This window comes from Miscanthus floridulus, chromosome 12 (assembly GCF_019320115.1).
Source record: "Miscanthus floridulus cultivar M001 chromosome 12, ASM1932011v1, whole genome shotgun sequence".
Lineage (NCBI taxonomy): Eukaryota > Viridiplantae > Streptophyta > Magnoliopsida > Poales > Poaceae > Miscanthus > Miscanthus floridulus.
In genome coordinates, this window is record NC_089591.1 from 49,206,611 (window position 1) to 49,229,567 (window position 22,957).

The window sequence follows — 22,957 nt, forward strand, 5'->3', positions numbered from 1 at the left end:
GCTTAGTCGGCCATGGTGGGAGAGAGAAAAGGGGGAAACTAGAGCTCGACGCGAGCTCGTCTTGGCAGGATGCGGCCAACACGACTAGGGTGACACGCGCGCTGATGCTATGGACAGCACACATGCGTCTTTGATTGAGCACTGCCTGCATGGCTGCAGCGCCATAAATGGCAAGGCGACGGTGCGGGCAGCAGGGGAGGGGGCAAGCCCTCGTGCGCACACCAAGGAGACGAGCAACAGCACGACACAGTACCAGCAGCAGCGGCATCACAACAGAGAGAGAGGTGGGGCGCGACTGGTGGGCTCAGCTCGGGCTCGCCTTGGAGGGACGTGGCCAGCGTGATCGGGGAGGCATGCGTGTAGACGCTATGGATAAGCGCGCGCGTCTACGACCGGCATGGCTCGTGCGGCCGCGGTGCCATAAATGGCATGGCGACGGCGACCTCGACCACGTGCGTACGACATCTAACCGGGCCAGTGGCGGGGTAAGGGTACAACGGATAGGCACGGACGCGACGACAGCGGCAGCGACTGCATCACGGCACGAGGCGGGTCGGCAATGCGACTGGGCAGGCGGCAGTGCTGCTCGGCCGTGCGAGCAGCAGGAGCGCATCACGGCGCCATGGTGACAGCAACCTCACGCGGCAGTGCACGTGCGCGCGTGGGGCGAGCCAGTGAGGCGACGTCGCGCTCCTAGGACATGGGGACCGTGCCCACCCGGCCAACCATCCCAAGAACGTGTCACGCACAAAATTTAAAGCGCCTATAACAACTAAACGGTTGCTCTTGAGCCTAAACCATATTCACCATGCTCTAGAGAGCATATCAGGCTTCCAACCCGAGCTAAAACACGACACCACCTCCTAACTCGATTTTACAAAATAAATCACCAAACATTGCATTGTCTTGTTGCTTATATATACTTAAATTATTCTAAGTTCTTGAGTTGAATTTGATTTCAAGTTTCATTTTTAGGCTATTAGAAATGTTGTCTAGCAATGTTATTTTTCCACGGTAAGTATTTCATTGTCACCTATAAAGTTCATATTTCAAACTTTATTTAAGCACCACATATATGTTCTATAGCATTTTTGTTCAATAAAAATTAGTTTTAAACCCTACTTGATACATATGAGTTATGGAATGGCTTATCATTTAATATTTTTATTGATCATCTGAAGTTACAAAAATGTTATCTTCACATTCCATCACATGCATTATCACATAAACATGATGCTCATGATAGGGTTTAGTAGTTTGTTTAGGGCGTAACACCGAGGGTGTTACACCAGGACCTCCACTGTTTAGATGATCAAACAGATTCTATCACATGGGTAACCTTTGTTGAGGATGTTGTTCTAGTGGAGGATGTATCTGATAAATAATGAAGGAGCTGCCTCAGATACACATGTGACAATTGAGGACTCCATCTTTCCCATCATAATTGAAGACATACCAACCCTTTCTACCGTTCTACCTTCTACGACACCGGTCAAGGCATAAGAGCAGTGTATAATTAAGGGTCCGCCGTTAAAGGCATCATCTTATCCGGAGTCCGGACAACACATCTAGGAAGGGTGAGGACCTTACATGTCCTCCTATATACCTCCTATTTGCTACCGACCACCACAGCAAGAGGTCGATGTAAATCCTACGAAGATCTTTGCTTCGTTGATGTGCCAGCCTTGCACGGTGTAGTGTGATAAAATATTTGGGTATTATTGGGAATGAGGGGAAGCTTAACAAGGACGCAATTCAAAACTATGCAAACCGCCTTAAAAAAATTATTGCTGCTGGAACTCCTCAAGCCACTCATAGTTTAAAAAGTCATGCCCTCTTGGACTTACTGTTTGAGGTTTCTTTGCCTCTCCGTTAGGTTGTCTTCAGTGTTGTTGTTGGCGCATGTTGCGAGCGTATTGTTGATACTAGACTTGTCTCAGTTAGTCATGATAGATGTTGTTTATCCATTGTTAACTTTTTCAAGGTTGTTGTTAGTCTAATTTAAACCTTTTTCTCGATCAATATAATTTGCAGCTCTCATGCTTAGTTCGTTAAAGAATGGTGTAGCTTCCCATTGCATTCTGTGGGCAGTTGTCAAAGAATCCGATCAACTTGATCATCAAATTACCATAGAATATGACATGAGGTAGGAAGGCCATTTGTAGGCCACGACAAGAAGCATATATTATCTTAGTATTTGTACAACAAAAAAACCATCATGGCTTAAAGATCATGAGATCAATAGAAAAATATGCTACAACGTTGGATTTCATGATAATCTATCAGCTTAGATTAAACCGAAGAGTCCATGCCTAATATAACTGTGAGATTGTAATCATAAAAAGAGCCTAAATTGTTGGATTTTATGATGGTCTAACAGTTTAGATTAAATCAAAGAGTCCATATCTAGTACAATTCCGAGATTAATCCAAAACAAAGAAGAAGAAAAAGACCCTACATCGTTGGATTTTATGATGATTTAACACCTTAGATTAGTCAAAGAGTCGATGCCTAATACAATTACATGACTAATCAAAAAAGGAATTACCTATGTTGTTAGATTTTAATCATTTACGATGTTTTCACGACTTAGATTAACAGAAAAAACTTCATGCCTAACACGATTAATAGAAAATAAATTCAAAATAATAAACAAATTAAGAAAACACTAATTTGATCATACGAGTTGAAAAGAAAAATACGTAAATATAGATTCACATAGAACACATTTGCTAAAGGCAAAAAGTTTAATAAAAATTATAAAAAGTTAACATTTTGATTTTCAAATGAACATAATGAAAAAAGAGTCCATATAAATTAGGTAAATAGCTAAACTAAAAACTAAAATTTGTAGGAAAAAATAATTTTCATATGTGAAAAAGTACCTAAATAGAAAATCATGTATTAATAAGTAAAACTATTAGTCTACCACATTTATTTTTATTGACATGGAGAAACAACCAAACATAATGTGTCAATTCTAGCAATCGTTACGCAAATCTCACAACTTTCATGGCAGTTACCTACTAGGGGCCTATGTGTGATTGTCATATCGATTCTATGATGCGTATGCGTGAGAAGTTCATAATAAAGAAATGAACATTATTGGTTTTTTCCCAAGAAACTGGTCACAAGTGAAAATAAATATGGTCATATTATGGTTGATAATAGCATGTTAGAGTGGCATGGCTGCATGGGCATAGTACACATGAAATAAACACATCACAAGTGGTACAGGGTGATCCAAAAATTAAATTCTAAAGAGGCCAAGGTGCTAAACAATCCGTGAGAGACTTGGACAAACAATTTTCTTTATTGAGAATGAGTAGAAACTGAAGCCTACATTGATTTGGCGCCTGTAGAAATTGTATGACCACATGGTAATATTGGAAAAAAAAATGTGGCTAGGAAATCTTCCTTTAAGTGAACATTATCCAGGTCTCTATTACATTGTGCATAGAAAACATGATATTGTAGCTCATATAATGAGCACAACTCCACTAAATATATCTTTCCCAAGAGCACTGTTGGGAAATAAGCTAGTGGCACGGCATGATTTGGTGGCAAAAATCGCTAATATTACTTTGAATGATCAAATTGATTCATTTAGATGGCTACAAACAAAAAAATAAACAATTTATAAAGGTCTCATTGACGATGTTGCAACGGCACAAAACCTGATTTTCTAGAGGCTGAAATTACCTTTAAAGGTTAATATTTTTATTTGGCTTTTAAATAAAGGGTTATTGTTACCAAGGATAACTTAATTCGAAGAACGTGGCAAGGAAGCAAACTTTGTTGTTTTTGTTTGGAGGATGAAACAATACAACATATTTTTTTTATTGTCCTTGTGCAAAATTCTTTTGGAGAATTGATTTTGTAACTTTTGGTTTACAACCTCCTTTTAATGTTGCACACATGTTCAGTTCTTGGCTAAATGGAGTAGAGAAAACGATAAAACACCAAATTTTGGTAGGCGTATGTGCTCTATGCTGGGCTTTATGGCTTAGCGGGAATGACATTGTGTTTGATAAACAAAGCTAAGGTACCATCTTTTATGCATGTTTTATTCATGGCCACATATTGGATAAGGTTATGGGCATTACTACAAAATGTGGAGAATCGAAACATTATGCGAAATGCTTGCCATGCTTTGAAGATCACCACAATGGATATATTTGTTAGACAAGGGTGGAGGTTTACACATAGATTATGTTAAAGGTGTTGGGTCTCATTTTGCGCTTTTGTTTGTTGAATTACGAGCTTGCTTTGCTGTGAGTGTAACTATTGTAATAAGGAATGGCTAAAGCATCCCCCTGATATGGAGGTTGGGATACTTTGTATTCCATTATATAAAAAAAGAGAGACAAAAATAGCTTTAATCTAAGAAATTCATTGACAATAGCCACATGGAGATCTTTTTTTTTTGAGAGATGCATGAAGAGAAAATCAATACAATATCAAACAAAAAAACAGAATTAGTTAAATGATATTTTCAAGTAAGAAAAAACTAATTGCTATAATGAGAAAATGCTAGCTACCTATATGCCATTTGCATGGCCCATTTGGCTAGTTGTAAATACGATATGTACAGGTGACATTAAGTTGTTTTGACCTTCTCCTGTCAACTGAATTTTTTCATACACTTATACTGTCTCGTACCTATATTTACACTGTCTTATTACTATATTTATAATGATTTTTTCAGTATAATTTATTGGTCAGAGTGGTATAATTTGAGGGTAATATAAATATATGCCTAAATTTTTAGAAAAAAAATATAAATTATTTCTATGGATCACAGTGTTCACAAATTTTAGAACAAATTACAAATTGTTCGCACATTGCGGTGGGACCCACCTTTGCCAACATTCCTTTCCTTTCCTTTCCTTCCGTGAAATTGCGGTGCAGATCTGGTACTGCGGGTTCGAGCGCACAACCGCGGCGTCCCTACCTGGCCGCAGCTCGCCGACTCGGTGCGCCGCCGCTTCGGTGTCCCGACGCGCGGGCCAGGAACAATGCGTTCGACGAGCTCATCCAACTGCAGTACACCGGCTCCATCGTGGAGCACTGGGACGAGTTCCTGAGGCTGCTGGACAGATGCGACGGCGTGACCCAGCCGCAGCAGGTTGCCTTCTTCACCGCCGGCCGCTGCGATCCGCTGCGCGCAGTACGCACGTCGTCGTCGTCAAGCAGCTCAGCGCCGAACCGTGCCCAAATCGGACGGCCCAGAAATCGGTTGTCCACGGCCGGAAAAACAACCGGTACGGTTGACGTTTAGCATGGTGATATTTCCAGGCCGTAGTGATGTGGCTATGTGAAGTTAAGCCGTGCGAGTTCAGCAAAGGTGCTGCTCCTTACCGGGATTCTTTGACCGCAGACGATCTGCAGTTCATCGTTATCTATCATCTTTTCCTCTATTTTCCCTTGACGGCCTACTGTTTGAGTATGATTCTGAGCTTCCGGAGGCTTGACAGTACGCAGCAGTTAACAGTGGTGTATAAAACGACGAAGAGGTCTCCGTGTCTCTTTGCTGAATCGCCAAGCTGCTTCATTCGGAAGGTCAAATTGCGCCGAACCCGGCCACTGGGTTTTGTTTTACGGTCTTGCATGGAAAGCCAAAGCCTACACGACAGCAGGATAGTGTGCCTCCATTCATGCCCAGCTGACTGGCTAGCGCCATGGACTTTGGCACGATCGTCGAAGCATTGACCTAGCAAGTCTGTCCTACTTGCTGTGGTTGCGTCTTCAAGCTGCAAGCTATCGCGCTTAATGAGCACACGCCCATCACTAGCTATTAGCATGCAGTAAGCCGGAGCAGGCAGCTGAGAGCTAGCCAGCAAAGTTTTGTTCCTAGTCGTAGGCAGCCAGGCCAATCGAGTGATGGATCAGAAGAAGGTGATGAGGTCTCACTCGTCACCGTGGCGTGGATTGGCGGCGCGACGGCGGTGGTGCCAAGCGGCCGCGCGGCCGACGACGGTTCTTGTGATCGCGGTGACCGTGTTTGCCCCGCTGCTCCTGGCCGTCGTCCTCTTCGGCTTCCGGGTGACGCCCTCGGGCGCCAACAGTACCTGGGTCTCGGCCGGAGTACGCGTCGTCCTCAAAGCCGGTACGTACGTAGGAGTACGTACGTACTCTCCCACGGTGTCATGCATGCATGCATGCATGGCTCGCTAGCTTATTACTCACATTTCTTGTGATTATTAGCATGCAACCACATGACAAGCAGCAGTTGGTAATCATTACTATAATCGTATCCCTGTCAGCAATAATACACACGTACATGAAATTTAAGGAGCACCTGCTTTTCTGCATGCATGGCAGTGTCCGACCAAGGCACCGGTGGTAGTTCATTGGCGACGGTGCCGGATCCCAGCGACCGGCTCCTAGGCGGCCTCCTCTCGCCGGACTTCGACGACAGCTCCTGCCTCAGCCGCTACAGCGCCGCGCTCTACCGCCGGCCGTCACTGCACGCTATTTCCTCCTACATCGTCTCCGCTCTGCGCCGCTACGAGTCGCTGCACCGCCGCTGCGGCCCCGGCACTCCAGCCTACGCGCGCGCCGTCGAGCTCCTGCGCGCAAACGCCTCCTTTGCTACTTCGTCGTCCTCCGCCGCCTCCGGCGGATCATGCAGCTACGCCGTGTGGACCCCGATCGAGGGCCTCGGCAACCGCATCCTCTCCATCACCTCCACCTTCCTCTACGCGCTGCTCACCGACCGCGTCCTGCTCCTCCACAGCAGCGGCGACGACCTCCACGGCCTCTTCTGCGAGCCGTTTCCGGGCTCGACGTGGATCCTGCCGGCGGCGGACAAGGACAACAAGGACGACTTCCCTATCCGCGGCATCGAGAAGCTCACCGACTGGTGGCACCACGACAGCCTGGGCTCCGTGCTGCGGCGCGGCGAGGATCCCGGCATGGCGCCGTGGCTGTACGTGCACCTGCGGCACGACTACACCAAGGACAACCGCGACCAGCAGTTCTTCTGCGACGACGTGCAGGCCAAGCTGCGGACTGTGCCGTGGCTCGTGTTCCGGTCGGACAACTACTTCGTGCCGGGCTTGTTCCTGATGCCACGGCACGAGGCGGAGCTGGCGCGCATGTTCCCGCGCCGCGACGTCGTGTTCCACCACCTCGGCCGCTACCTGTTCCACTCGAGCAACACGGTGTGGGGCATGGTGACCCGGTACCACGACTCGTACTTCGCCAAGGCGGACGAGCGCGTGGGCATCCAGGTGCGCAGGTTCTACTGGGCGCCCATCTCCACCGACGACCTCTTCGGCCAGATCCTCAACTGCACGCAGCGCGAGGACATACTGCCCGGTGCTGCCGGCGGCGTTCCCGCGGCGGCCAAAGGCAGCACCGCCGGCGGCCAGCCTGGGAAACAGAAGGCCGTGCTCGTCGTGTCCCTGCACGGCGAGTACTCCGAGAAGCTCAGGGACCTGTACCACGAGCACGGCGCGGCGAGCGGGGAGGCGGTGAGCGTGTACCAGCCCACGCACCTGGGCTCGCAGCGCTCTGGCGAGCAGGAGCACAACCAGAAGGCGCTGGCGGAGATGGTGCTGCTCAGCTTCTCGGACGCGGTGGTCACCTCCCCCGTCTCGACGTTTGGGTACGTCGGGCAGGGGCTCGCGGGGCTGAGACCTTGGGTGCTTACGAGCCCCGTCAACAAGAAGGCGCCCGCCGACACGCCGTGCCGGCGCGCCGCTGCCATCGAGCCGTGCTTCCATGCGCCGCTGGACTACGATTGTCGGGCCAAAGCAAAAGGTGACGCCGGCAGGAGGGTGCGGCACATCCGACACTGCGAGGACTTCCCGCGGGGTGTGCAGTTGGTGGATTGATGAACTACTGTTACATCGGCGGTCAGGAAGCCACCAGGCACCACTAGTTTCTGGTCACATTATGATTAATTGTGAGAATAAATACAGCATTCAATCTAAGAGTTTACTGTAAAAAACAATTAAGAAAGCTGACCCACGCAAATGGCGTGGGAAGCTGCATTTTTCTATATCCAACAACCATGTGTTTTATGCAATTTCAACACATAGAATTTTTTTTGCATCATGAGATTAAGATCCAACAACCTCCATTCTTCTTCTACCTCCAGCCTTCTTCTACCTTTAAGACAATTACAAATCACAAGATCACAAATTCACATATCTAAATATCACAAAAAATAATTTTTTTCTATGCAAAGAGAACAAATCGGCCTGCCCGCCGTCATCACCACCTGCCTAGCGTCATCACCACTGTGTGCTCGTCAGGAAGCTGCCTAGCGTCATCACCACCTGTGCGCTCGTCAGGAAGCTACCTGGTCATCTGCTCCGACGAGACTGGGACGCTCACCACGCGCATACCTGACACGACCACGGTTGCAGATCCGATGGACGCCAGACAAACGAGACAATGATCCGGTGGACTAAAATCCATGTGTTTTTTTATGCTAAAACACACGTGTGTTGTATAGCATTTCTGTTTTTCTACTATACCATTTGTATTTTTACGAGTAAAGTACATTGGTGGTCCTCAAACTTAAACTTGGGTTGCTGTGTCGTCCCGGTCTCTAGACTCTCAATACAGTCAGTTAGGTCCTAAACTCTGTTTAGGTGTCAAAATAGTCCAAACAGGTCTAGACAGTGATTAACGGGGCTCGTTAACATGTGGAGCCCACCTGTCAGCTCCATCTTCCACCTCTCTTCTCTGCATCACAGGGCGCAGTCGGCAGTTGTGCCCCCGCTCCTCGCCGCACCGTCCCGCCCCTGGCTACGTCGTCCCAGATTGCGTGCCGCGCGCCTCTCGTCCGTGCCGGCCCCGCGCAGCTCCCTCTGCGCATCGCGCTCCCCTTTCGTGCAGAATTGATAGGTTTCACTGGGCGAGCTGAAGAAATCGACAGGAGCAGGCACGTGATGAGGTGGTTACGTACGTCGCAGACCAGCTGGCTCCTGCTCTCGTCGGGGAACATGGCGCGAAACACGCCTACACGGTCCCGGAGGTACTCGTCGAAGGAGACCTGACACGCGCGCGCACGGCCTGTCGGCCCAGCTTCAGTTCTTGGCCCAATCCACAACCACATCCATGGGCGCACACTCGCAGAGATTTAGGTAGTAGGTGGTAGCTGGCTCACCCCGGGGGGTTCGTGGAGGGGTGTGTCCGTGGAGATGCTGGCGCTGTAGGTCACAGTGTCAAGTTGCGACGACGGCCGCGCCTCGGCCGCACCGGCCTTGGCCCTCACGGAGTGCCGCACTGGCGGTGGCGGCCTACCCGTACATGCATTCGTCACACAGTCAGCTCCGCTGGTGGCCACCCCACTAGAGAGGGTGAATAGTTCTTTCTAAATTTAATTGCGTCGGTTAATCGAAACAAGTGTGCAATTTAAACTATCAGTTTAGCTAAGACTACACCCCTCTATCTAAATTCATAAGCACCTTATAAAGATTTTAATTAGGCAACAGAGATGCCGGGCTAGCTAGAGCTCATCTAACCAATTCTAGGAGCAAGATCATACAAACATATGCCGCTAATACTTCAAGCACGGGGAGCTCCTACGTATAACTAGTATGCAAAAGCACAAAGCCTAAACTCACTAGCAATGCTCAATAACAAGACAGCTAATGCCAAATTAGAGAGCGTAAACTACTTAGCTACACAAACTAAGCAATATGACTAACAAGGTTACTCAAACCAAATTAGTCACACAAGGAAGCTACTTCTATACTAAAAGTAACTAGCAAGCTACACAAGCTAACTAATTACAAGAGCAATTACACAAGTACAAGATATATGAAAGTAAATACAAGCTCGTGTAAAGGGGATGCAAACCAACGGGAAAACAAGGATGATACGGTGATTTTTATCCCGAGGTTCACGTGCTTGCCATCACGCTAGTCCCCGTTGTGTCGACCGTTCACTTGATGGTTCGGTGGCTAATTGCCACCACACCAAGCCCACACGTTGGGCACCGCAAGAACCCAACGGACCAAGTGAGGGTAGCTCAATTACACGCTCCGGAGCACCGCACAATATATTGGATTCGGTTTCCCTTCTGTTTTTCATTTTATTTTAGATATTGGGTTCCATCCTCGGTTTTGAAAAATGTGTGAGCTCGAACCCGTATGATTATCAAAAGTTTAGCCAATTTTGCAGGCAGCCCTTGCGGTGGTTAGGTTCTATAGTATCGGCGGCTGATATTTTCTACTAGTTTTGTTCCAAATTATAAGACAATTTTGACTTTTGTAAAACACTATTTTTACTATGCGTCGACATAGTGGCCCTATTCGCTGGTCTGAAACTGGCTGAAAGACATTGTTCTGGCTGAATTGTTGTGAGAAAAAAATACTATTCCGACTGAAAAAACAAGTCGAACAAACCGAATATGGGGTAAGCCGAACAGGGCCGTGTATATTCTTTTTTAGACCAAAATAATGAAAGCCGGAACTGACATCCTCTCATCCCTTGTAGCAGAGGCATTTCTTCTTGTAATAATAACACAAATATATTATATAGTAAGGTAGCATTATCAATTTACCTAAAACATAGGTGAAGAGCTAATACCCTAGCTTGGCACTTTGATAAGCATGGGATTTTCAGTGTCAAGAGTGCATATAAAGTGAGCGGGCAAGACATGCTTAGAACCTGCAGCATAGCCGGAGGACAAGGAGGTAGTACTAATGACGGAAAAGGTGTTTGGAAAGACATGGAAATTGAAAAGCCCAAACAAAATCAAACATTTCTGGTGGCGCCTCACCCATAACAGCCAACCACTACGGTGCAACTTACTCCGTCGGGGGATGTAGATTGATTTAAGTTGCCCGGTCTGTGGGCGAATGAGTGAGGATGGAGGACGCCTCTTTTTCAAATGCAAGTTGGCAAAGCAAATATGGCGAACGCTGAATCTGGAAAGTGAACGTGAGGCTTTAGCCGCTATACCTGATGCTTATGGTGCTGTGGAATGGATTCTGAAGCAGCGAGAGCCGAAGAGAGATCTGTTGGTGATCATTCTCTGGTTTATCTGGTCAGAACGCAATAGCATCAGAGAAGAGGGGCGTCGAAGGCCTGCTGCTGTAATCGCGCGTTGCATCAGAGAATGTGCAGCAAGTCAACAGCGGCTCGGTCCAGACGGGGCAGCGTAGACAGAGGTGGGTGAGGCCGCCAGATGACGTGCTGAAGCTAAATTGTGATGGTTCTTTTCTCCTAACTGAGAAGGCCGGCAGCTGGGGCTTCTTGATAGGTGATAGAGACGGTGATGTGGGAATGGCGGCAAGAGGCAAGATTAACAACCTGTTGAATGCTTTCCAAGCCTAGTTGGTTGCCTGCCTGCAGGGGGTGCAAACAGCAGTTGATCTGGGTATTGGTCATATCATCTTGGAGACCGACGCCCAGGAAGTGGTGAGAGCAATGAATTCAACAGCGTATGATGACTCAGTTGTTGGTCACTTGGTCGAGGAGATCAAGTTCCTTTCAAGATCAAATTTCATTAGTTTTGAGTGTGTTCATGTGGGTAGAACATGTAATGAAGCCGCTCATGTGCTGGCTAAAATGGGTTATCTGTGTCCTGAGGGTGAGGAGATCATTTCAGACTCCATATCTGATGACATCTCTGTAATTGTTGCTAACGATTTGTTAGCCAATGAGTAATGAATATGCCCAGTTTAAAAAAAAACATAGGTGAAGAATAAAGTACATGACTGAATAGCGTATAAATAAACGACAGCAAACACGACGTCAGCAAAGGGCACAGTGGCAGCCCCGCAAACAAAGTGCCTAACGAGATATCGGGGTAGGAGGACCACACTCCATAGAGTAGACTTTAGGGTAGAAACACATCACATTCATCATTCATTCAATGTTAGAATCAAAGGTGATGTTTGGTTCACTGATTTGGGCTGCAACGCTGATGTAATCAGATAGCGGCGGGGGAGCAGCGGGAGCGACATTGTATAAGGCCATATCAGATGGCACTGTGAATGGTTACGGACCAGCCCAACCAAACAGCTAGTAAAGACAACCCTTTACTAATCGGTTACAGGCCAAAAAGCCCAAACCAAACAGCCGAGGTACCAGGAATAGGATTTGGAAGAAGGAAGAAAGGAAGAGCATAGCAAGAGAAACAATAGTTCGAAGAACTGAGATTGAAGCAATTGTATACTTGTTCATACATTCAATGCCTTCTGTCTAAACTCGCTCTACTACTTAACAGCCACGATACCTCAATTATTCTTCATCCGCAGCTTGATACACTCAAGATGTTGCTTAATGAGAGCAGGCATAATTTGACGGTCCTGAATCCAAGCAAAGAGTTCAACTACAGAGATTCAGTCAGTTGCAGAACTTCCAAAATGTGGGGAGGGAAACCATATAATGCTCGAAAATGTGAGCAACCATAGCTGAATAGTGGCCGGAGTTGTACCAAAACTCATCTAACAAAAACCAGTGAATCCATTTGGAAGGGCAAGCATTAACAAAGACATGTGCGTCTCCATATATTATTGATATGATTCACCTTCTTAGTCTGACCATCCGACTGACGGTGATAACCGGAACCCATGGTTAATTGTACATCTGGCAATTTAAAGATCTTTGTCCATAGCTAACTAGCAAAAATTAGGTCCCTGTCGTACAACTGGTTGAAGGGAGTGTAACTTATAAACATTATTAAGAACTGCTTTGGTCACACTAGTAGTGGCGAAAGAATGACGTGGTGGCGGTGGGGGGTTTAAGAAATAACTTTCCAAGCAGACACACTGGTAAAGGCTGAAGAAGACTAGGCAATTTGGACCCATCAAGTTTTGCTTGCTGACAAGTTTGACAAGATTGGACAAAATGTCGACAACATACTCCATACCCTTTCGTGCAAACAACTGTTTCAATCTCATGTAGGTTACAGGCACCCTAGAATGACCTTCAACATTACTACGATGCATAGCAGTAAGTAATCAGTGTTGTAATGTTGGATTGGCTCCATCCGGAGGCTATGTGTTTGAACCTCCGTGGCTCCCCTAAAAAAAAACCCCTCCGTGGGTCTATCCAATCTGTTGATATATACTACGGGAGTTGTCTCCGCTTCAGGCGACTGAAGCTTGGATTATAACGGGTACAGACAAAGCAGCCTGATCCCACCGGTGTACAATCAACCCCTGCCACTGATCGCAAATCCGATGCACCAGGAAGTTGACTGATAGATAAACATAATAGCATGCGCATGCTAAATAGTATTTCTGATATACTACTCCTATATGTGGTTGTGGCTCCTGTGCTTCCTCGCCGTCGTAGCCTCAGTTCCAGTCGGATTAGGGGTGAAAAAGGTTGGAAGAGGCCGAAAATAGTATTATGAAATATAGAAAACGAAAAAGGTCGGTACATGATTCTTTTCTACATTTCAGTAATTATTAGTAATTGTGAAACCAATTAAAAATGATATTTTTTTTATGTTTGGCTAAATTCATAAACAGTGTCATAATATTTTTTTTAAAAAAAAAGTTAACTACGGGGGGAGAGGATCCCCACCTGGACATTTTATTAAATATCAAAGTTTAGACAGTTGTTACAGAGAGCATAGGGGGTACATGAGCAGAGAGTTTACATTCATTCAGATACATTTGCCAGGCATGGATGCTATCAGCAGTGCCGGCTTTCTTTAAGACAGTACGCTTTTTCCGCACAGCGAGATCCTCAGTAACGCGTGTGAGTATCTTCACTGTCGACGACTGTTCACCACGGAACACTGACGGAGCTGCCCTAGGGGCCGCCCCAGCTACCGGCGGTGTATCCTCGGACCCCCCTATTCTTCCCTATCTCCGGTTGCCGAGCGCCGAGGACGCGAGCTGCCGAGCAAGCTGCGGCGCCACGGCAACGACCGACAAGCCAATGAACGAGGCAACGAGCGGATGAAGAAGACTCCTGCTAACTCACTGGGCCTTTTTTTGTCAGTTTAGTTTAACCCAATAAGGGCCCAATTTGGCTCTCCAATTCCCCAATCGAGCGCTCACTATCCGCACCGCAATTCTGCAATCCCCATCGAGCGCTCTAGGTTGCCGCCGCCCACCGGCAGCCACCACACGCCGCCACTGCGCCAACCACCACCCGCCGCGCTACCCCACAGGCTGCCGCCAAGCGCTAGGCCGCCGCCAGGTGCCCAGCCCAGCCCAGCCGCCCAGATGCCTGAGGTGCACCCGGCGCCCGCCGAGAAGCAGGAGCCGGCGATGGAGGGAGGAGGGGTCTGGGGCCGGCCATGGCCGCGGTCAGGTTAGCGGTAGAGCAAGGGCACCAACTACCCCAACATCTGGATTCGGCCGAGGTTGAAGCAGAGGTGTCCCCAGGAGTGGCATTGGCAAGAACAATAATAAAAAAAAGTATTGTTTTGTGATTTTTTCAGTTCATGAGTATCTGAAATTAGAGCAAGAACGTAACAGAGTATGCCAATTTGACAAAATATTTTTGTGCCATGTGAATGCGGTGTTTTGTAAAATACTTCTCCATTTCGTGCATCCCAGAGGCGCCACAAGAGGGTGAGCAATATTGAAGGCCATAACTTAGCATCGAGCCTAAGGGGCAGGCGGAGAGTCCAGACTTCGTCATCAGAGGATGTGCTCACTGCAGTCAGTCCCAGCACCGGCCAGAGCGCAGCAACAGATGGGCATCCGAAGAAGATATGCTGCCTGTCTTCCACGCTGTTGTTACAGCGCCTGCAGATGTCATCATCTAGCACATGTTTTTGGAGGAGATTGGCGCACGAACTCAGCCTGTCTTTGAAATATAAGCAGGTAAATTTTTTTGACCTTGTTCGGGACCGCCGAGAGTGAGCATCTTTGGTACTGAATTTTTTTCCGGTAAGGCGCATCAGACGGACGTCGCTGGAGTCGTCGAGGTGAACATCCTGCAAGGCAAGAAGAAGGTCCGCACGCTCTTGCTGGGCAGCGCGGGTTAGACGGGGATGCAAATGCAATTCAAACCTGCTCTGAAAAACTTCAAAAACCGAGACATTAGGCCTAGTGGTGTGGGAGAAAAGAGCAGGGTGAGAGAGGAAGATGGGGCCACTGGGTAGCCAATGATCTTTCCAAAAAGGACGCAGAAACACCATTATGGACTTCAACCTTGGTGATTGAGCGGTAGGTATCAAGCTCAGCATGGACAATGTTCCAAAGGAAAGAGGTAGCCGTGGACTGCTCATCGAGGGGGGTATGAGTTCTCATGATCCAATCTTTCCAAGGTGCCGGATCACCCGAAAACATTTTGTCAACAAATTTCATTAGAAGGCACCTGTTCTGGAGGTGCAGATCTTTGAGACCAAGCCCGCCTTCAAGCTTGCTGGTACAGACATGTTCCCAGGCCACAAGACACTTGGACCCATGGCAGGAGTCATCTCCAGTCCAGAAGAAAGCGCGGCGACGGCGGTCAATAGCTTCGATGACCGTTTTGTGCAGCCGGAGGGAAGACATATAGTGGAGAGGAAGGGCACTAAGGACACTGGCACACAGAGTAAGGCGCCCGGCACGGTTCAGAAGGGAAGCACGCCAACCAGAGAGGTACTTGTCACAGGAAGCAATGAGGGGTTGGCAATCAGCGATGGAAAGCTTACGAGGAGAAAGAAGAAGGCCAAGTTAGGTTTGTGGGAAGGAAGAAACTGAAAGTACCAAAAAGGCTGGCAAGGTTATTAGCAATATCGGGGGCGACTCCAACGGGAAGGAAGGTAGTTTTATGGCAATTAATAGAAAGTCCAGTAGCCAAATCGAACTCATGCAAGATGTGTTTAACAGTTAGGATGGCTCGGGAGGAAGCACATAGGAAGACAAGGCTATCATCGGTATATTGAAGGACCGGCGCAGGAGAGTTGTCGACGATAGGGTGCATGAGATCCGCACGGACGTCTTGGTGTTGGATCAAGCGGAGGAGGACGTCGGCAACAATGATAAAGGGTTAGGGAGAGATGGGATCACCCTGACGGAGGCCATTGCGGCAGGTGATCCATTTTCCAGGGACCCCGTTCAGGAGGATGGCGGACTTTGTTTGAATAAACTACTGCTTTCTTGTGTGAATATATAGCAAGGGAAGGTAGCGCTGAAAAGGTTCTTGGCTGTGATACTGTAGCCGCTGCAAGTGTAGGCGCCGAACGACTCACCTGCAGCACTGTAGCCACATGCAGAGGTCGGCGCAGAATCAGCCCTGTATGTTATCGAGTTACTGTTGCAGCATGTGCGTTGTACTAGGACTAGATGGATAAAGTTGTATAAATAGATTACCACGACAACTCAGTAAAGAGAGTTTAGATTTGCCATCTCCTATATAAGGCTTCGGTCAACGCTGGTGTCTTGTACTGTGTGTGTATGTTCTGTTATCCCTTTTTTCAACCTCTAGCCATAGTGTGTGGGAACGGACAACGCTTGTTCGTGGTCGACTTAGCTAGTTGGTGCTCGACAACACTAGCGGATACTCGACAGGACTGGTGAGTAGTTCACTCACCTGAGCCGATGATCTTGTGCATAACAGATTTGCCCGTGGAAAAGAGGTCACTGACCCAAGAGCACCAGGTATATTAGTATCATGCTATAAATCTCTGGGTACCTTGTTTGTGTGAAGGAACTACACGGCAATGCCGTGTGATTGGGGGGTCAGCTGCCGACACGGAGAGCAAATAGACTATACATTAGCGGAGTCGTTATTTATCAGCCAAAAATATGGAGGGGCTCGCTCCGGCCGAAAACAAGCGATGCGATGTATCCAAAGCCAAGAAGAAGACGCAAATGCCGCGCAGCTTCGTCGGCTCGTCGCCGCCGCGCTTTGCCGAGACGAGGAACGAGGGGAGATCGCCCTCGCCCCTGCTCAGAAAGTGTCACGGCCATTGTTAACTCAGGTCGGCCCCCACGAAATGACCAACCCATCTCTCTCTTCTATATTAAAAAAGTGCATGCACCTTTGCCGGGTCCATAGGCTGTGTTTAGTTCATAAAATTTGAAAATTTGGCTACTGTAGTATTTTTGTTTTTATTTGACAATTAGTATTTAATCATGGACTAATTAGGTTCAAAACGTTCGTCTTGCGATTTCCAACCAAATTGTACAATTAGTTTTTTTCGTCTACATTTAATGCTCCATGCACGTATCGCAAGATTCGATATGATGGCTGCTGCAGCACTTTTTAGGCCGGTACTGTAGCTACACTGTAGCATTTGTTTTTATTTGATAGTAATTGTCCAATCGTTGACTAATTAGGCTCAAAACGTTCGTCTCGCAAAGTACAACCAAACTATACAATTAGTTTTTGATTTCGTCAATATTTAGTACTCCATGCATATACCGCAAGTTTGATGTGACGTAGAATCTTCTTTTTACGTAGTGTCAAAGTTGGAAGTTTTGGTGGAACTAAACATGGCCTTAGAAACTTAAACAAGCACAGACTTTTGGAGTCTTGAGACAGCGTGACGTCACGCATTGCACGGTCTAGCGCTAGCAGCCTACTATATATAGCACTGGTGGACATTGGACAATGAGGGCTAATAGGTTATTCAGGCCCGGCCCCCGACGCCGCGGACGGGATCGGTTTAAGCAACGCAACCGTTCCTCCAGTTCACACCGCTTCACATCGTATTCGCTGCCACTCCTAGGCCTTGTTGAGATTACCTCTAAATTCCAAGTTTTTTCACTCTCTCTCCATCACATCAATTTTTAGCCGCTTGCATGGAGCATTAAATATAGATAAAAAAAATAACTAATTGCACAGTTTAGTTCGAAATCACGAGATGAATCTTTTGAGCTTAGTTGGTCCACGATTGGACAATATTTACTAAATAAGACGAAAGTGCTACTATTCATCGGGTTGAAATTATTCACGATCTAAATAAGGCCCTAGCTTAAACCAGATAGATGGCGTGAACAGGACACTGATAGCCTGCGAAAGTAGGGAGTAGTGCCAAGGTCATCTCTTAGTGCGCAAGGAAAGACCCGAAGACGCGCGCAAAAAGTCCAGGTCGTCAAGTCCTGCCGTACGTGTGCCTCTCGCCAATGCCTTCTACGGCACGCCCATCGTCATCGTCACGCCGCACGCGCTTGCACTAGCCGGGGTTGCTGCGTGGTGCGTGCGTACCTCTCTAGGCCGAAGATAAAAGCCAGGAGGCCTATCGATCTGCAACAACAGCAACAGTGTATGCGCACTCTCCCAAGAACGAACGCATCGGTCTCCACTCGCGCCAAAAGACGAACGATTTTCATCAATCGGGTGCCCGAAAGATTCCACCTGAGGAAACATTCTGCGCCGTTGATCGCCGGCCTGCCGCCACTTCGACGGCGACGCACGGTTCATGCTCATCCATGCCATGGGTTAAACAGGCTGAGAAACGGTCTCATCTGATGCGTCATGCATGCACATGTAAAGCAGGAAAAGAGCCGGCGAGCACGTTTCCCCCCTTGATATGACGGAATTAATGTGGCACTAATGATCGTTACTTTGGCATCAGTGATGGAAGGGCCGAATCGTGTCGTGTCGACGTCCACGTCGAAAACCGGGCCGGCCGTGCTGGACGGACCAAACGTACCGTCCGGATCGCACGGCGCCACGGCGGAGAGTCAGGCAGTCAGGACAAGCAGCGTGCCGGGACCGATGCCTAGGGAGGTGATACCTGCATGATGTATATGGGTCCCTGGCTGATGATGCTACTCTGTCCCTCAGTCTCTTTCTGTCTCTCCCTCCGCTGCATAAATAGACCCCGTCTCTCCTCGTTCTCCTCTCCCCCGTGCCTCACGGTCGACAGCCACCACGGCACCACTGCCAGCCGGTGACCGAGCGAGCTTCTCCATCCACCACTCTCAATCCCTGCGCGCGCGAGGACCGCGCGCCATGGCGTCGTCGTCGCCGGCTGCTCCTCCCCATGGCGAGGGCGCGCTGAGCGCCGGCGCCGTGTGCTGCATGTGCGGCGACCACGGCCTGGCGGGCGAGCTGTTCCGGTGCAAGTGCTGCCGCGCCCGGCTGCAGCACAGGTACTGCAGCGACCTGTACCCGAGGGCGGCCGCGTACAGGCGCTGCAACTGGTGCCTGCGGGCGCCGCCGGCGCCCGACCAACAACAGGGCGGCCGAGCTGCCGCTGCGGCGGCGGTGGCGGCTGACAACAACGAGCCCGAGGAGAAGCGGAAGACGACCGCGTCGGCGTCGGACGAGGAGCGGCGGAAGCTCCTCGAGGGGTGCTCCCCGAGGAGTAGGTCGCGGTCGCCGACCGCGGAGCTCGGACACCACCCGGTGAAGAAGAAGCACAGGGCCGAGGAGAAGAAGACGACGACGCAGCCGGTGGCGGCCGCGGGGAAGAAGGAGGTTGTTAGCACTGGTGCCGGCGGCGGCAGCAAGGGCGAGGAGGTGATGCGGGCGGGGACGAAGGCGCGGGTGAACAGGGTCAGGGTGCGGCGGTACAAGCTCCTCACTGAGGTCATCAGCTGCTAAGCTACTCCTACCGACGACAAATTAGCATCGAGAATCATGTACATACAGGAAGAAGATGAACGAATCGGTCGATCCATCTCTAATACTCCGTAACGGAGTCGATGTGTACATATACGGATAGAGTTTGTAATAACAAGCAGCATGCATGTACCGTGCACGGTGCTACTGCTATAGTGTGTGAAAAGTTTAGAGTTGCCCTATTCGGAAGTCACGAGTCAGTGTACGTCGGGTTCATAAACCCAGGTCCTTTGGGCACCGGCTTTCACGTCAGGATTCGATCCACGAGGACGGCTTTTTTTCTTCTGGACCGGCCCGAGAGTCTAAATTCAACAGACCGAAGCACTCGCTTCAGGTCCTGGCCGTCTTTGGCCCATTTTTCCGACCGGAGCACTAGCTCAGGCTCAGGCCAACTCCGAACGGTCTCTCCGATTGGAGCGCTAGCGTCAGGCCCCGGCCGCCTTCGCACGGCCTCCACTCGAAAAGCTTGACCCAAGGACCGCCTCTGACTCCGACCCCGTGTCTCCGACCGGGGTTCATAGAAAACCCTGCCCATCGCTATTCTCCGACTGGCGCACCAGAGCCGACTGGGGCCATCCGACCGGGGATGCCCGCTCGGAAAGAACCAGAAGGCGTACGAAGGAAGACAAAACGGAGCTCGCAAGTCAAACCACGGCACCAGGGACCATACCTTGCGGAACAGTACTTTACAACCACCCTACCACGAACAGTATTGTAGGCGCCAACATTTACCTCTACAGTATTGTAGGCGCCGGTCAAAACACCTGTACGGTAAGAATCCCCATGTGCCTCTGGGCATCAACAGTATTGTGAGCGCCGGAATTCACCGTACCAGGTGAATGTGGTAAAGCCATGCCTCCAGTCGGCGAGACAGCATTTTTTGCAGGTACCGACGTCCTCCAGTCTTGAAGAAAGCAGCTCAACCTCCCACATGTACCTGATATTCTGCAGCGACATCAACAGTATTGTGGGCGCCCGACATTATCCCGTCCCCATCGGCGTGGGCAACAAGGCTTTAGAAATGTTCGTACTCTCTCTCCCTCTCACTTGTAAAGTCACCCCCTTCTTCTATAAAAGGGGATGTGCTCCCTCCAAACACGGGCAGTTAACCCCAAGTTGACTTCTTCAAGTTCAGGTTCATTAGATCGATAGCTCGCAACCCCTCAAGCACACGCTTGGACACTTCGTTCATAGCATAGCTCCTGTCGATCTCAGCCCTTCCGACCAGACCGACCGGACGCCCCATCTCTCTCTCTCTCGTTTGTAACCCCACTACAGACTTTGAGCATCTGGGCTCGGGAATAAAGTCACCGACCGACCCACACTGGACGTAGAGCACATTGCCTGAACCAGTATAAATCATGTGTTATTGAGTGCTAGGCCACCTCCGATCACAACGTGCAGCAAAACTACAAATATTTACTAGTTGGTCACTTTCTGTACCGATAGTTGGTGCCGTCTGTGGGGAAGACGCTGTATGTTCAACACTTTTTTGGTAATCGGATGGCCCATTTTTCTGCCACCCCCGCCGTGGCGGGCTCGGGCGATACGATTCGCTTCGACTCAATGAAATTTCCCGCACTCTCGCCCGCCGGGATGCGGGTTTCACCCGTCTTCGAGCCTTCCTAGGCCTTCCACTTTGGAAGCTTAGACTTCGCCGCCGACCGGCTCGGCGTACTCCACCTCCGTGAGGAGACTCGTGACCCGGCACCCGTCGGAGGGACGTCCTCCATCGACTCCAATGGCTCGGCATCTGCACTTCATTCCGAGCAAACTCTCTGCTCAAACCCCGCTGTGAGTAATATACATGATGTTATTTACTTACTACGTTCTATCTTCTGCCAAATACCCGGTGGGTTACCGTTGTCCCCGTCGTAGCCACCATACAGCCAGTTCCCCTATGGCCTCGTGTCTCCCGAGGACGCGTACGCCCGGGGGCTCTAGCGGATGCCGGTGCCGCCCCCTCTCACATCTGAACTTATGGGGATGGCGGGCTACGGTCCCAGCTATCTCGACTTCATGGACGATGATGTCATGAGTGACGACTCCAGCATCGGCGACGTGGCACCAAGCCACCATCTGTCCCGCGAGTGCGCTATGACGGACGCTCCGGAATAGCTGCCAGGACTAACGGGGTCCACCCGGACTCACGCCCCTTCGGGCCCTCATGCGAAGACCCCCAAGCTCACGCGCGAGCATGGGGAGGATCTACAACGACAGTGGCCGCATCAACCACCAACTGCGCCAGCGCGCTCGGCGCACCACGCTATGCCCCGCGCGCATAGACCGACGAACGATGCCTGGGGTCGCGCCTGTCGTGTCCAGCGTGACACCCCGTATAGGGGAACCGATCCCCCACAGTTCGCTTGGGCCAGCCAGAACATTATCGCCGCGACAATGCTCCTGCGCAGCTTGTCCGAGCCGAACGACCCTCGCGAACAGGCGATCCACCGGAACCTTCGGGCACTGGTGGAGACCACCGCCGTTCAACAAGCGGAGAGCTCCGTATCGCAACGCCGACTCATGACCTCGCTCCCCATCCGGGGAACAGAGACGCAGCAGATGGGGCACTACGCCCTATCACCGCCACAACCACCAAGTGTGGCATGAGAAGCTGCAACGGCACCTCGTCTTGACTTGACGACCGCTCCATGCTGACTACCCGTCTACGCACGCCTCGGACCGAACTGAGGCACGCGCGGCGTCGACCGGAGTCCCAGCCCTGACAATGCGGGGCCACCGACCTTCGCCCAACACCTCCAGCAAGCGTCGTTCCCACCACGCTTCAACGGAGGCCACAACAAAGGAAAGGCCAAGCGCTAGGATCAAGACGAGGGCCCCTCCACTTAGAGGGGAAAAAAGAATAGAAAGAATTGCCGCCAACTCCACGTTGGTCGCCACGGCTGATCATGCGGGCACGCCGCCCCAGCAGGGCCCCTCCGGCCACTTCCACGAGCTCATGGAGAGTCCATGCACCAACCATGACTACCCCGTGAACCACCTCTACAAGGACTGCCTGCTCCTCAAACGCCTGCTGAGGTTGGCTGGCAAGCCAAGAAAAAGGAGAAGAGACAGGGGCCGAAGAAGGGGGCGCAGCAGACAGGGATCCAGACGACTGAAGGACGAAGTGATCCGATTGGACGCCTATCGACTGAAGGATAATGACGACGACGCTCTCACCAAGCACCTTGGAACAGCTATGTCGTTTTTCTTTTCCCCTAAGTTTCAGTCTTACCATTATTTACTTAACGTACGCTCCTGTAAGAGCACCCCGACCCAAACATTTTTTGGCTCAGGGCACTCGGGGGCTCCACTAGGGGGCACTACTACCTCTCTTTTTTGTTTACTATTGTATGGAGAAATTCCTTCCTACCCTAACGAGGGGGTAGTTCATTCCTTTAATTTACCTTACGTAGCTTTGCTACGGTTATGAACAGCTGAGCCTCGTGGGCCACGCCCTAGGCTCACAAGGTCGCAACCTACAGAACAAACGGGTAGGTACGAGAAAGAAAGAACTAAA

The 22,957-nt window shown here is 49.7% G+C and overlaps 2 protein-coding genes across 2 annotated transcripts; both read left to right on the top strand.

The window, feature by feature from the left end:
- Positions 1-5,883: 5,883 nt before the first annotated feature.
- Positions 5,884-7,841, top strand: LOC136495423 (probable fucosyltransferase 7). Its single transcript, XM_066491367.1, has 2 exons — positions 5,884-6,109; positions 6,325-7,841. Exons 1-2 carry the CDS (start codon positions 5,884-5,886, stop codon positions 7,839-7,841), a joined length of 1,743 nt encoding a protein of 580 aa, XP_066347464.1.
- Positions 7,842-18,737: 10,896 nt separating this feature from the next.
- On the top strand, positions 18,738-19,715 carry LOC136498544 (uncharacterized). The gene has a single exon (XM_066494450.1). The coding sequence runs from the start codon at positions 18,826-18,828 to the stop codon at positions 19,417-19,419; it is 594 nt and encodes a 197-aa protein (XP_066350547.1). The 5' UTR covers positions 18,738-18,825; the 3' UTR covers positions 19,420-19,715.
- Positions 19,716-22,957: the final 3,242 nt, after the last annotated feature.